At 35.9% G+C, this 14,606-nt stretch overlaps 1 protein-coding gene across 5 annotated transcripts in view; it reads left to right on the forward strand.

Annotated features, from left to right (window-relative positions):
* The window catches only part of NAALADL2 (N-acetylated alpha-linked acidic dipeptidase like 2), a 1,315,864-nt gene that overhangs the window by 1,273,276 nt on the left and 27,982 nt on the right, over positions 1-14,606 (forward strand). Inside the window, exon 14 of one of the 5 annotated variants that reach the window (XM_087861408.1) lies at positions 10,662-11,669. The exons of the other annotated variants lie outside the window; for them this stretch is intronic. Within the exon in view, the coding sequence (XP_087717534.1) occupies positions 10,662-10,701 (40 nt within the window). The 3' untranslated portion in view covers positions 10,702-11,669. Of the gene's footprint in view, positions 1-10,661; positions 11,670-14,606 lie in introns of those variants that run through there. 5 annotated transcript variants of the gene reach the window in all.

Below are 14,606 nucleotides of genomic sequence, written 5' to 3' on the forward strand. Positions count from 1 at the left end.
TTGAGTGGAAAAGGAAATATTGATCTTGCCCTGAGTTAACAATGATTAAGAAGTGACTCTTTTTCCTGTTAGTGATATGATTACAATATCACTTGTATTCCAGTGTGCAAACTTCAAAATGTTGATTATGATAATGTTCTAACTCATAACAAACTTTAGAATTGAAAGCTTATGGTTCAATATTTCGGCATTATTTTAAACTATTGCTACAGTTATTGAAGAAATATATGTATGCCATTATTCTCTTTGGCCCTATTAATTCATATATATGCCATTGGCAAATAGATTTAAATAGATAGATGCAAATAGATAGCCTCATTTTGATTTATCTGACTGACCTTTATCCCAAGATTGTCATGAATTTTTACTTCATTTCTGAAATATATGACAAATCATTCTACTTCATGTTTTCTCTTGGTAGAGTATTCATATTTCTAAATATTCTTGAAGCAAAAATTTCAAAATTACAGTAGAATTTCTACTCTCGATCCTTGTAAGCTCTTCCTTTATGGGGGAGGAAATGTTCAAAGTACAAAAATGGGTGTGACAAGATCATACGCAGCTTAAGAAAATGGAAAAATTGATTATAATGATAACCATATGGAGTAAAGATAAAATTGTTAATTACATTGCATAAAAGAACATTTGGTGAACAGGATTCATTTTTTTCTAGCGTTAAATAACCTTTAGAGATGTTATTCATTTAAGAATCTCACTCTTCAACCTGATGGTGTTATGACAATTCTCATCAAATATACAAGGAGGAAGTCAAAAGTAATTTGCTTTTCAAGAAAGTTGTTGACAGAAGTTCATTGTATAAAGCTAAATATTTCATTTAGAATTTGGATCATGTCCCAAAGGATACTGCCTCAACCAAAGTGTCGCTAAACACTGAAACATTATTTTTGGAATATGTGAAGAAGTTTTCTCCATAATTCAGCATCAGAAGATTCAAAGATTTTGAAATTCTACAATGTTGCATATAAAATGTGTTTTCTCATAAATAAACCCTAATTGAACATTGCTCTGTGCCAGTGTATTGATGGAAACTGGCAATATAAGATCCCTACATTTAAGGAGTTTAATTTAAGATGTAAACTATATAAATCAAAAATTAAAATTTTGAAGAATTCTTATGAAATTACCTAATGAATACTACAGGGAAGAAGTGCTGTTGGGATTCAGTGAAGAGAGAAGTTATCATCTCGTGGTGGTCAAGATTGACTTTTTAGGTATCTGAGCGTAAGAGAATGGTAGGATGTCCATTAAATTAGGGAGTGCTATGGACTGAATGTTTTTCTTCCCCCAAAATTTATAGGTTGAAGCGTGATCCTCAGTGGGATGATATTCAGTGGTGGGACCTTTGGGAGGCTTTACCCTCCCTCCTGAGTGGGATTAGTGCCCTTATAAAAGAGACTCCAGAGAGCTCCCTTGCCATTTCCTGCCTTGTGAAGACAAGATGTCTGTGGACCAGGAAATGGACGCTTACCAGATGCCAAATCTGTCAGGACGTTGATCTTACGCCTTTCATCCTCCAGAACTATGAAAAATAAGTTTGGGTTGTTTATAAGCCACCTAGTCTGTAATATTCTGTTATAGTAGCCCAAACTAAGAAAGGAAGCATTTCCAGGAGAGGATGGTGTAAAGAGAGACACAAAGGAGAGGTTGTGCATTGTGTACTGGGGAGTAGAGAACAAGAAGTGGAATAGTTTGAATGGCAATTACAATCATTATTAAGGAGAAGTATGAAGGAATCAGATTGTGGAGTACTTTAAATTCTCTGGTGAGAGGTTTGAGCTTCATTTTTCACACAAAAGAAGCCATGAAGAAATCTGCATCATTAGGAAGATTTATCCCATGCTCCAGATTGGGTGCCCTGGAGCTGGAAGAGAACAGAAAACTTCAGGAAGACTCTGGGTATAAGACCTGCATGGTGTGCTGAGAACCTGACAGCATATTAGTGTCAGGAATGAAGAGCAAAGGGCTGATTTGAGAGATGAGGCTCAGAAAGAGTTAATGAGTTTAGGGCTTGAGTGGCCTTGAGAATCTGATTTCAGGTTGTTTTTTAGGATTCCCCTGGGCCTGGGCAAATGAAGCAGGGATGCGTAGCAGCAAGCGCCTCCTCTCTGTCCATGTCTCCAGCCACTTAGTTAAGGCTCTCGGTACTGCTGGGTCTCGGGGTGATTATGTGATCATTTATTGATAATGATAATTTCTAAACTCCCTTTTATCTCTAAGAATCTGATCCAATGGGCACTTACAGTAGTAAGCCTCACCTCTGTAATCAGGGAATTCTAATCCTGAGGGAGGGGAGCAGGAAACAATACAGTAATAGATTCCAATGACATAATGAAGCTCTGCAGAGTGCTCCAGAGATACTGAGCTTAGTAGGCAGTGGGAAGCAGATGAAACAATGTATATAATCAGGGACCATGTAAGGGAAAGTACATTAAAAACTACAAAGCATCTCAAAAATATTACTACTGTCAAAATCCCACAATGTAACATTTGACTCATTGCCCCTGAATAGGGAAAGGATTATGCATTTTCTTAAAAATTCTGAACCTTTCATCTCTCCTCTTCCTTTACTATGACTCCAATACGTACTGGTCTACTACTCCTGGGAACTGGCATTGTCTGGAGATGGGAGCTTGTGGCATCTGTTTTGTTGTTGGATTCTTTTTAACTCCCTGTAGTTATTATTCTGCAAAGGCAGAGTAAGCAGTTTGAACCAGTGAACCTATTCATTCTCTACTACAATATATATATTTTTTAAAGGGAAGAAAGAAATAAAGTCTTTTTCAGAACAGTTTTAGGTTTAGAGAAGAATTGAGAAGAAAGTAGTTTTCATATAACCCTTCTTACACACACACACACACACACACACACACAGTTCCCCCACCCACAAGTCACAGTTTCCCTATTATTCCTACTATTAACATCTTGCTATAGTGTGGTATGTTTGTTACAGTTGACGAGCCAACCTTCATATATTAATACTCACTACAGTTCATAGCTTATGTTAGGGTTTACTCTTTGTATTTTACATTCTCTGGGTTTTGCTAAGTGTATAATGATGTGTATCCACCATTACTGTATCATATAGAATAGTTTCACACCCTAAAAATCTATGTTTCACCTTTTATCTCTCCCTCCTTCCTGCCAGAGCCTCTGGCAACCACTGGCCTTTTTCACATCTCCACAGTTTTTCCTTTTCCAGAATGTACTATCATTTGATCATGCAGTATGTAACCTTTTCAGATTGGCTTCCTCAATTAGTGATGTGATTGAGTCTTTTCCCTATTAATTTGTTTTTATCACTGAATAATGTTTCATTGTATGGATATACCGCAGTTTACTCACCTATTAAAGGGCACTTGGTTTCTTTCAGCTTTTGGCAATTAGGAGTAAAGCTGCTGTATGGGTTCATGTGCAGATCTTTGTGTGGATGTACACTTTCAAATGATTTTGGTAAATACCAGGGAGCACAACTGCTGGATCATATGGTCAGCCTATGTTTAGCTTTGTAAGAAACTGCCAAACTGTTTTCCAAAGTGGGTGTACCATTTTGCAGTCCCCCTAGCAATGAATGAAACTTTTGGTTGTTCCATATCCTCACCATCATTTGTTGTCGGTATTCTGGGTTTTAGCCATTCTAATAGATGAGCATTGGTATCTCATTATTTTAATTACAATTCTCTAATGAAATACGATATTGAGAATTTTTTCATATGTGTATTTTCCATCTACATATCTTCTTTGGTGAAGTGTCTTATCAGATCTTTTGCCTACTTCTTAAGTTGTTGGTTTTCTTATTGTTCAGTTTTAAAAGTTCTTTTATATGTTTTGGATAGGAGTATTTTATCAGATATGTATATTGCAGTATTTTCTCCCCGACTGTGACCTGTCTTTTTATTCTCTTATCAGTCTGTTTTGTGAAGCAGAAGTTTTAATTTTAAGGAAATCCAACCTATAAACTTTTTCTTTTATGGGTTGTACTCTTAGTGTTGAATCTAAAAGTTCATCATCAAACACAAGGTCACCCAGATTTTCTCCTATGTTGTCTTCTAGGAGTTTCATAGTTTTACATTTTATAAAAGGTCAATGTCCATTTTGAGTTAATTTTTGTGAATAGTGCAAGGTCTATAACCAGATGCATTATATTTGCACATGGATGTCTAGTAGTTCCAGCACTAATTGTTGAAAAGACTATCCTTTCTCTATTGAATTGCCTTTCCTCCTTTGCCATACAATATTCTTTAATATTGCCTTTTACTATCAACAGCTTTCAGAATTAAAACCATCACACAACAATGATATTGCTTGGGATTTATAAAAATATTTGGGATTTATAAAAGTAGGAAGGGGTTTGAATGGGAAAATTTGTCTTTTACTACTTGCATGGCTTAGAGCAAGCTAAATAGTAACTCTAAAAGTCAATTTCTCAACAAAATAGAAAACCTCAAAGGTTCACATTAGGATAAATTTAGATAAAATGTTGGGATAACACTAGATAAAGTGAGGATAAAATGTGAGAAGATAATTTATAAACTATAGAATTCTATACAAATATTACAAAATAAAAGTAACTTTTATCCCATTCTGCTGTTTTTACTTCTGACTTTGATAGTGTTCTGAATTCCAGGACTTCTTCCTCATATCTCTTTTATCCAAAGGAGAAATATTTAAAAATTCAGCAATACACGTTCTCTTTTCCGCAGGTCACTACAGTGAAATTTTTCGTTCATTTTTAATTTTTATTATACAGTCCTTTCCCTTATACATTTGCTAAAAGCCTGCATATTGAGGAATTACAAGATCCCACAGAAAATAAAAAGTTTCGAGGGGTTAGAATAAAATATGCAGTTTTTAAAAAGAGTCAATATAATATTTAAAATAGTGTTAGCTTCCAAAATAAATGTGGACCCTCTAAATGACAAACCTTTTCCAGTAGGAAAGCCTTCTTTCAAACCACATTTTTAAAAATGTGTTCAGGAAACACTATTGCAAGCAGCATAGTCTTTTGGGGCAGATTCTCCCTTTTAGGTTTTGAAGTTTTGAAGTTGGCATTTTTAGATTTGGGCACCAGCTATTTCATGCTTGAAATTTAATGTCTTATAGAATATGCATTCTTCCTAGCTCATTTTAGAAAATTTCCCCAAAATGTTTGGCATTGTCACAAATTTTTAGAATCCTTAAAGGACATGAGTTCTGGAAGCTACTGTTCTGTCTCTATACCTCCTTTCCTCACTTGCCCCTCTACCAGGCTAACTAGTCTTAAAAATAAGAATGCACTAACTATTGCTATCTCCTTTATTTTAAGTGACTACACTAAGCTGCACAGACATAGAAAGCTCTTTGGTTTTAAACTTTTAGTGTACAAATAAAAAACCATGGGACGTTAAAACTGCTCTCAGCAAAAATGTGATTGGCAAAGATTTTCTTTTTTCTTTTTTTTTTTTAAAGATTTTATTTATTTATTTGACACAGAGAGAGAGATAGCCAGCGAGAGGGAACACAAGCAGGGGGAGTGGGAGAGGAAGAAGCAGGCTCATAGCGGAGGAGCCTGATGTGGGGCTCAATCCCAGAACACCGGGATCACGCCCTGAGCCGAAGGCAGACGCCTAACAGCTGTGCCACCCAGGCGCCCCAAAGATTTTCTATTAATAGCAACGGCAGTATATGAATGCGAAATACATCACCATGGCCTCACATTCGTACATTGGAAGAGGTTATCTGGGTAAAATCCCATGTTTAGTCTCTACATATTTAAAGAGTCAGCAGTTAAACAGCAAAAGCTAATAATGGTTTCCCTCCCTTCCCATTATGATATGTACATACATACAGACAGACAGGGAGACATATGCATTGCTGCACTATTAACTGATTATATGGGATTAGAGGATGATTTTACCAAAGGATCAGAAATTTGGTGTGGCTTTGGGGAAAAGATTCAATAATCCACCCTTTGTATCTGTATTGCAGTATTTCTTTTAAAGATCTATTTTTATTTATTTGAGAGAGAGAGGGCAGGCAAGTGGGGCGATGGGGCAGAGGGAAAAAATCTTCAAGCCGACTCCCCACTGAGCATGGAGGTGGGGGGTGCTGGATCTCAAGACCCTGAGATCCTGACCTGAGCCAAAACCAAGAGTCAGACGCTTAACAGACTGAGCCACTCAGGTGCCCCATGCAGTGGGTTTGATTTGAGGGTGTGGGGAGCAGAGAAGGGAACAAGCATGAGCCAATGTTGAATACTAGCTGCTTGGCAGAAATGGAACTCTGGGAAAGTGAACATCCTCAAGCACCGTCATTTGAAATAAATTAAAGACCAATTATTATTCTTAAAACAAAACTGCTGGTTATACTGTAATATTGTCCTATTGTTCTTTCTAAATGTGTGGTATTTCAGCTACATCATGGTTAAGTAGTCTGTGGGTGCTATGTAAGCACCCACATGTATAATATTATTTCTTTGGTGGATATGTGCGAGTTCCAAACAATGGCCTGAATCAGGAGTTTTGGGAACACGAACCTATGTGTAAGTTGAAGGACAGTGTGTACACCTACTCGTACCTGTGTGTGGGGGTCTCCAGGTTTGTGTCCTTATAAAAACTGTGGGGCAGGTTCATAAAAAAGGAATTCCTTTCCAAGATGGCTAGAATGGCCTGGAAGAAGTTCAGAGGACAATTTCAAGCTAATCTAAGCCAAGACAATTTTTGGTTAGCATCCTTGAAAGCAGGAAAATAGCAATGTAAATGTCAAGATGCTTCTGCCTTGAGCCAAGAATAAACAAAGCAAGCAATCCATTAAAAGTACTTTTCAAACACATAAGCTCCCAAAACTTTGCTTTTGAAAGATGTTAGAACTAGTTTACACATAGGCAAGCAATGACATTAGACAGAACTATTAAAAAATGCACTTCTCAGTTACCTTATGATCAGGTTTCTAGCTATGTATTCTGTACATACATTTTGATTTTAAGAATTTTAAGAGCTTGAGGGGCACCTGGGTGGCTCAGTCAGTTAAGCGTCTGCCTTTGGCTCAGGTCGTGATCCCAGGGTGCTGGGATAGAGCCCCACGTTGGGCTCCCTGCTCAGTGGGGAGTCTGCTTCACCCTATGCCCCTCCCCCTGCTCATGTTCTCTCTCTCTCAAATAAAGAAAATCTTTAAAAAAAAAGAATTTTAAGAGTTTGAAATCCAACCCCTCCTCCCCCCCAAAAAACCCACATTTTAGAATAAAGTGATTTCATTATACAGTTTTCATGGTGTTTTAATTAGAGTTAGCTATATAAGTACTAACAGAACCTCATGTTCAGTGTTTGATTGGGATAATAACTACTTTGTTCGGGTTGTACTATTTCTTTTAGCGAGGTGTGGGTGGTCTGAATGGAGCTAAAATCCCGCCATTGTTTCTCTTGTCATTAATTCTATCTGCAATGTGTCTGATTTCTTTAGACTATGAAAAAATAACTAGTGATTAAGAATTACCATAATGCTTTTAAAATATTTTTCATAGTGGCCAATTGGACAAAAGAATCTATGTATGAATACAGTTTTATAATCTATACAATGTAAAATTTCCAGAAGAGGAATGAAGACCTGGCTCACGTACAAAATCTTTATAACGCTGACCATTATATACATTCTCTATTACTCTTTTATGATAAACACATACATTAGCTTCATAATTACGTATCCCTTTCATATTTTTAAAGTTTCTACTTCTAAAAGGAGCAAAAACAGTTCCCAAATTAAAACAAAAATTAATATACTGAAACCCAAGCCTCTTTTTTTAATAGCTCATTTTGTTAATATTGAAACAAAGAACATATCCCATTTTGACAGGTAATGTTCACTGCAATTTGAGTAGACATTGAAACACTTGTTTAAAAAATTTCAATTGACAACAACCACTTTATCAGGATAATTGGTCTGAAACTCAGTCTGCTAGGATCAAAATAGAAACTCATCTGCACAACTGTTTAAATTTTATAAAAATGTCTCTCAGGTTTGAGGTTTCTTTCTATATAAGGTGAGCAAAATTACTGTTGTCATAAGAAGACACATTGCCAGCCTGAGTGAGTTGTGATTTTATGGTATATTTAATAACATTTTGAATAAGACTAATAACCATATTCCTCGCAGAGGAGGATTTACTTTGTACCAAGCACTGTGCTGTACATTTTCATATATTATCTATAGCACTTCTAACAATATTGCTATATCTGTCCTTTTATCCCCTGTATACAGGTAAAAAAACTGAAACTCAGGAATAAGTTAATATGTTGCATAAATGGGATTTGAATCTATCTTGTTTTCTCTAAAACCGCAGTTCTCCCTACTAGATAGTGCTGCATATGTCTGATCCAAATTATTCCAAGTTTTCTCAGAAGTCACCAATAAATATGGTTAGATTTGGGTGCAATCTAACCAGACATTAAAAGACTGAATTTTCATAAGGGTTTGTTAAGTTTCATGTGTTCTACATTGACAGATCTCCTAGCCCTAAAGCTTGCAAAAATGTTTCCATGAGGCATCAAGTCCATCCCTCCTTCTGGAAAAAAAAGATATGCCCTATTGTCTGAATCGATAAAATTACTTTGTCCCAAAATATTAGCTACCCCTTCTGGTTTCCATAAGTCTTAAGTGCAGTTAAAAGAGGGGGGACATTTGTCTGCTAAATCTCATGTATCACAGAAATGTTTTTACATAAATAACATTGCAGTATAGAGAAGGAATCACTAGACTGGGACTCTAGAGAAATGGGCTTAAGCCCTGAAAGGCCACTGATAAGGTCACCCTTCCAGTCACTTAACCTTCCACGAGAGTCGTTTTAATTGGTTAAGTCAGAGAAGATAAATAGGTAGATCTCTAAGATAATGGAAATGCTAGTTGAGTAAGTATATATAAACTAATGTGAGTCAGCTTTTGATTCTCTTTAAAAATAATTATTAAAATAATTATTTCAATGAGGGAAGAAAAATAATAAAATTTTAGTTCTCCATGAAACCATGTTAAACATTTTAGCATTTGTTTCTCTCTCCTTTATCACCTACTTTATCTATCAGTATAACTTTAGCATTTCCATGTATATAAATATCTTGTTGATTTAATATGATGCAAAGAGAATTAAGAGAAAGGATCATGCTCAGTATTTTCTTTGTATCCACTACACCATGTAATATTTTTTTTTCTACATAATGAAACTAAGGTACATGATTGTAGTACAGATCATGTTTACTAGAGCAAATGCTCAGAAGTCATTGTATTTGCTAATATCTAGATCATTAGTAACAACATCTTATTCATATAATAAGAAAGTAGATCTCTGTACCACACACACACACACACACACGCAGCAGGTACAACATATTGAGATGGCACAGATAGAAAGGACTGAGAACTGATAGACAGGACTGTGTAGAGCATATATTTATTCCTGGACCCCATCCCAGTGTAATATTCTGTTCAAATGACAGCTTACATGAGTTACTCCAGCTGAGGAAGAAAGGGACACAAATGTCCTTCCTTCTGCATGGCCTCCGCAAAGGCCTTCATAGTTTGCCAACGACTATGATTGGTTGTGTGGTTTATCCAGTCTGCTTATCAAGGTCACAACACTACAACATTTTCATCTCATGGACCAGAAAATAAAAAGGAGGCTGGGAATTTATAACCATCCTGAAGTGAAATCAACCTGGAAAGTGTTAAGGACAACAGGATGAAATGGAAATAGGAATACTTAGAGCTAAATATAAAATACAATTTAATATACAATTGATATAATCCCAATTAAAAAAAAACCTCTCAAATTACATATGGCGCCCACTTCTTTAAAAATACTTATCTAGCTTTACTACTAATTCCATTACTACTGATTCCATTTATTAATTCAGCAAAGCCTTAGTGTTCACCAAATGCCAGAACTACTGAGAATACCATGCTCAAAAATATAAATATCAACCCTGCCCTTGTGGACCTCCTTCTTTAGTGGGAAGAAACAGAATAGGCAGACAACAAACCAACTAAGTATGTAATTATAAACTTTAAAAGTGTCTAGAAGTAAAGTAATAATAATAATAATAATAAGATACCTAAATGGATTGGGGAGAAAGCAACTTGGGTTGAGACTGAAGACTTAGACAAAGGCCTAGAGGCCATGAAGAAGGAGTTAGATGTTATTTTCAGTACATTTGAAATCTGATTTTAAGCAGAGGATAACGTAATTCTGTCTGTTGATTTGTCTTTCTATCTACCCATCTATCTTCTATTCCTATCAGCTGTGTGGAGAGGGGATTATAGAAGTAATGGAAGAAATGGAGAGATTAAAAATGATGTGATATTTTTAGTGATCTAGGTGTATCAGTCAGAGTTCTCCAGAGAAATAAAACCAGTAAGATAGATGATAGATAGATGATAGATAGATGATGATGATAGATAGATAGATAGATAGATGATAGATATAGATAGATTTTAAAGAATTTGCCCATGTGATTGTAGAGGTTGGCAAGTCCAAAATTCACAGGGTGAGCAGGCCAGAAACTCAGGGAAAAGTTAACGTTGCAGTCTTAATCTGAAATTTGCATTGTAGGCTAGAAATTCAGGAAAGCTTTCAATATTACGGTCTTGAGGCAGAATTCCTTTTTTTTTTTTTTTTTCAGGAAATCTCAGTTTTTGCTGTTAAGGACTTCAACTGATTGAATGGGGCTCACCCACGTTACCAAGATATTCTCCTTTACCTAAAGTCAACTGATTGTAAATGTTAATCACATCTACAAAGTGCCTTTAGGGTAACATACAGATGGTGTTGGAGCAAACAACTGGGCAGCATGGCCTAGCCAAGTTGGCACATAAAATTAACCATCACCAAAGGTCATATTGATGGAAGTAGAAATAGAGAAAAGAAGAATTTGTAACGTTCTGGAGATAAAATCTACAGAACTCGGTAATGGATTGGAAGTAAGGGTAAAAGGTAGGGAATGGATCAAGAATTATAGATTTTTTACACGAGCAGTTTTAATAACTATTATGTGGATGAAATGAGTTTCTCTGTATTCTAATTGGGGTTCTTATGACTTCAGCTTAAATAATATGACTGACAAGGTGAGATTACTTTTAGTAAGCACTTTAAATGGAAGTCTTGGGAAGAAATTCTGTTTGTATCTGTCTGGCTATATTTGGCTAATCCTAATGTAAACTAAAAATTTACCTTGCCTTCTTTTTCTCATCCAGAAATAATTACATGCAAATAGTAATTGGCTCTTTATACAATAATTCGAAATGGGAGGAAACACGGCCAAATATTTTTGGAAAGAACAGCCCTCCGATGTGCCAATTAAAGTATCTCCAATTTTTTTTTGTTTGTTTTGTTTTATTGCTAATCATAGTAGGTCTCATTTTCCAATCAAAGCTTACATATGCTCCACCAGGGAGTTTGGAAGATATGCTAACTCGATCTAATTTTACAGAATATCATTCAAAATGTAGCCTTGTCAGATACACAAGTTTAGGAGGAAAGAAAGTAATATATGCACCAAATGTTAAGTACTCTCTCCAGAAGTTGTTACAAATTCCCCATTCTCCCAATTCTGTCATTTTCTTAACTACTAACTATGAAATTAAATGGATGGGTTTGAAAAAATAAAGAGTAGACATTTTCTCAAAGCTGATTTCAGTGCCAGTTTTTTTCATTCTAAAATGGAATGTCAGGGTGCCTAGTTGTCTCAATCGTTTAAGTGTCTGTCCTCAGCTCAAGTCATGATCCTGAGGTCCTGGGATCGAACCCTGCATCAGGCTCCTTGCTCAGTGGAAACCCGCTTCTCCTCTCTCTCTATACCTGCCAATACTCCTGCTTGTACACTCTCTCTTTCTCTCAAATAAATAAATAATTTGAAAAAATGGAATATGGAATGAATGAATAGAAAATCATTCTGGACATTGGAAATAAAGAATTAAAAGTATAGCAAAAATATTTTTTCCAGATTAATTTCTAGAGGTTGATGAATACATTTGTTTCATTTTATTTCAGAAAATGTTTGCTTTTTTATTTTATATATTTATTACTACAAGTCCCAAATGAAAGCCTTGATAATCTATAAAGTCAGATTTCTTCTAACTGTTAAATGATTAATTTTACATACAGTTTAGATTAGGTTTAGTCAAATTTCATTGCTCTCAGGCTACTAGTGATATTTTATATTGGTAAATGTTTTAAATAAATGAAACTTCCTTTAAGTAAATTAAAAGTTTTATGATAATAATTTTGTCTCTTTATTATAAATTTTATGAAATATATCTTATATGTAAGGCATAAACTAAGTTTATTAGTTTCCTGTGGCTGTCTTAACAAATTACCAGGCTTACAACAACAGAAATTTATGTTCTCACAGGTCTGGAGGCCAGATGTCTGAAATCAAAGTTTCAGTAGGGCCACACTCTCTCCAGAGACTGTAGGGGAGAATCCATCCCTTGCCTCTTATAGTTTCTAGTTGCTGCCAGCATTCATCCCCTTGCTTTGGCCACATCATTCCAATCTCTACCTCAGTTTCTACCTTGGCTTCTTCTCTTCTTTTTAAATCTATGTAAGATCTCTCCATCTCTCTCTTTTAGGGCCCATGCAGATAGTGCAGGATGATTCTCTTAAAGATCCTTAACCACACCTGCAAAAACACATCTTTTTTTTTTTTTCTTTCCCCAAATAAAATAACATGTATACAGTCCCAGGGATTCTGACATGGACATATCTTTGGGGCCATCAGTCAGCCTACTACACCAGATAATGTAAGGGAGATGAGTATGGATTAGACAATAGCTTTGTTTCCATAAATGTGCCAGTTATTAAGTTTTAGCCTTTCAGTTGAAGCCCATCCTGTATGTTCACTATGCTGTGAACCTGGAGCTGGGAATCTACAAACCACATCTCTGTTTGGCCAGATTGACTCCTCATTAGACCCTTAGTGTCTTATGGGAGGCACTATGGGAAAATGGGAATGTGGAAGAGGAAGAGATGCCATTTTGTTCTTGTTTTCGCTTCCTTCTCATGTCATGGACACTCTAGCTAGGCTTTTTCAACCTGGTAGTGACAGTTCACTTTGGTAGCAGCAGTTAATTCTCATTTGCACTTTTCCCAACATCAACTAAACTAATCTCATGATCCTCATCGGTGATACCAGCGGTAACTGTCTAGACTCCATTCCCCATAGACCCGGATCCCAGTTTCACCGGGTCCCATCTCTGAGCTCAAAGACATCAATAATAGCTGAGCAGGGACCTCTCTTCAGAGGTTCGAGTTTTGGCTTCATAGGAGACCTCCTTTGAAGTTTTAAGATTTAATAATTCCAACCTTTCCATATCCCTGGTATTCGTGGCCCCTTTTTGCTGTTTGTTGCAACCTCTGTGATAGTTTAGTATTTCCTCTATTCTTATGATCTAATACAGATATAAAATATCTTTAAAAATAAGTGTCAAATAAGGTTAAAAGGAATATATCCTAAGAAAGAAACAGAGTTGCCATTATTCAGAAGAGTGATTTTGTTTTTCGTTTTCTTCAGCTGGGTAGGATCTTGGCAGGCATCATGGGGAGGTGGTAATTCAGTAGGATTTTACAAATTAGTAGACTGGTCTATAAGAGATGGAAATGGAAGTATGGAAGGGAATTTCTCAAGAAAACATTTCTAAAAGGTATCAGTTTGTTTCTCAAAATATGTATATGTAAATGTAGCGTTCTCTTGCCCAGTGAAAGTCATGGAAGTTGCGCATTCTCTCGTAATATTACAAAGCCCTCAAAGACTGTTGAGTCATTTGTCCCAATGACCAAATAACTATAGATGATCTGCTGCTGCCAATTAGAAAAATGAGTGAATAGTTCAGTGTTTTGTTGTTTATCTCGTTTGCTACTGCTTTTATTAATAACTTCTAATTGATGTCATTGTGCTGAGCTGCTGGAACCTGCTGGTGACTGCCTCAGTTATTCAATATTACTCTACCTACCTTCATAGACAGTCTTTTGGGTTTTGTGATGGTTATTTATCCATCCAGACGCTATTATACCTTACTCTATCTTGATTGCTGAGTAAGCGTGATCTCGGAGTAAGTAAAAATATCACGATACACAAATAATCATCTCTAGCTGAGCTTTCCCTTTCTTGTACAGGAGAGTATACTTTTTTACTTTTCACGTAGTTCACGGGTATTCATCTTATACTGATAATCAGAAAAAAAGTTTGCTAAGAGACCTTTGAGACCTAAATATTGTAGACTTACGAGGCCGGTATCTAAGTTGCTCTAAAATGAACCTGCATTATAAGATCATAAATAATAGAACTGAGGATAAACATTAGCTACTTGACACTGACTGAAAAGTGATGTGTTAACATAAGTGAATTTTGTCTTAAGGTTGACTGAATTTGAGGCTATGAGGCCAACTATATATCTCCTTTTCCCCCAGGTAACATATGTGGTTTATTGTGTCCACGTAGTCTCTCTTCAGAGATTGTAAATAATATTATTTATGGACTCTTGATGATCAAAACGCAGTTAGAGCTTGAAGGTCAAGGCAGAAAACTGCATCCTAAATTCTTATTTATCGATGATGCATGGTGCACATA

The sequence above is a fragment of the Ursus americanus genome, chromosome 4 (assembly GCF_024610735.1).
Source record: "Ursus americanus isolate L20-20 chromosome 4, mUrsAme1.1.p, whole genome shotgun sequence".
Taxonomy (NCBI): domain Eukaryota; kingdom Metazoa; phylum Chordata; class Mammalia; order Carnivora; family Ursidae; genus Ursus; species Ursus americanus.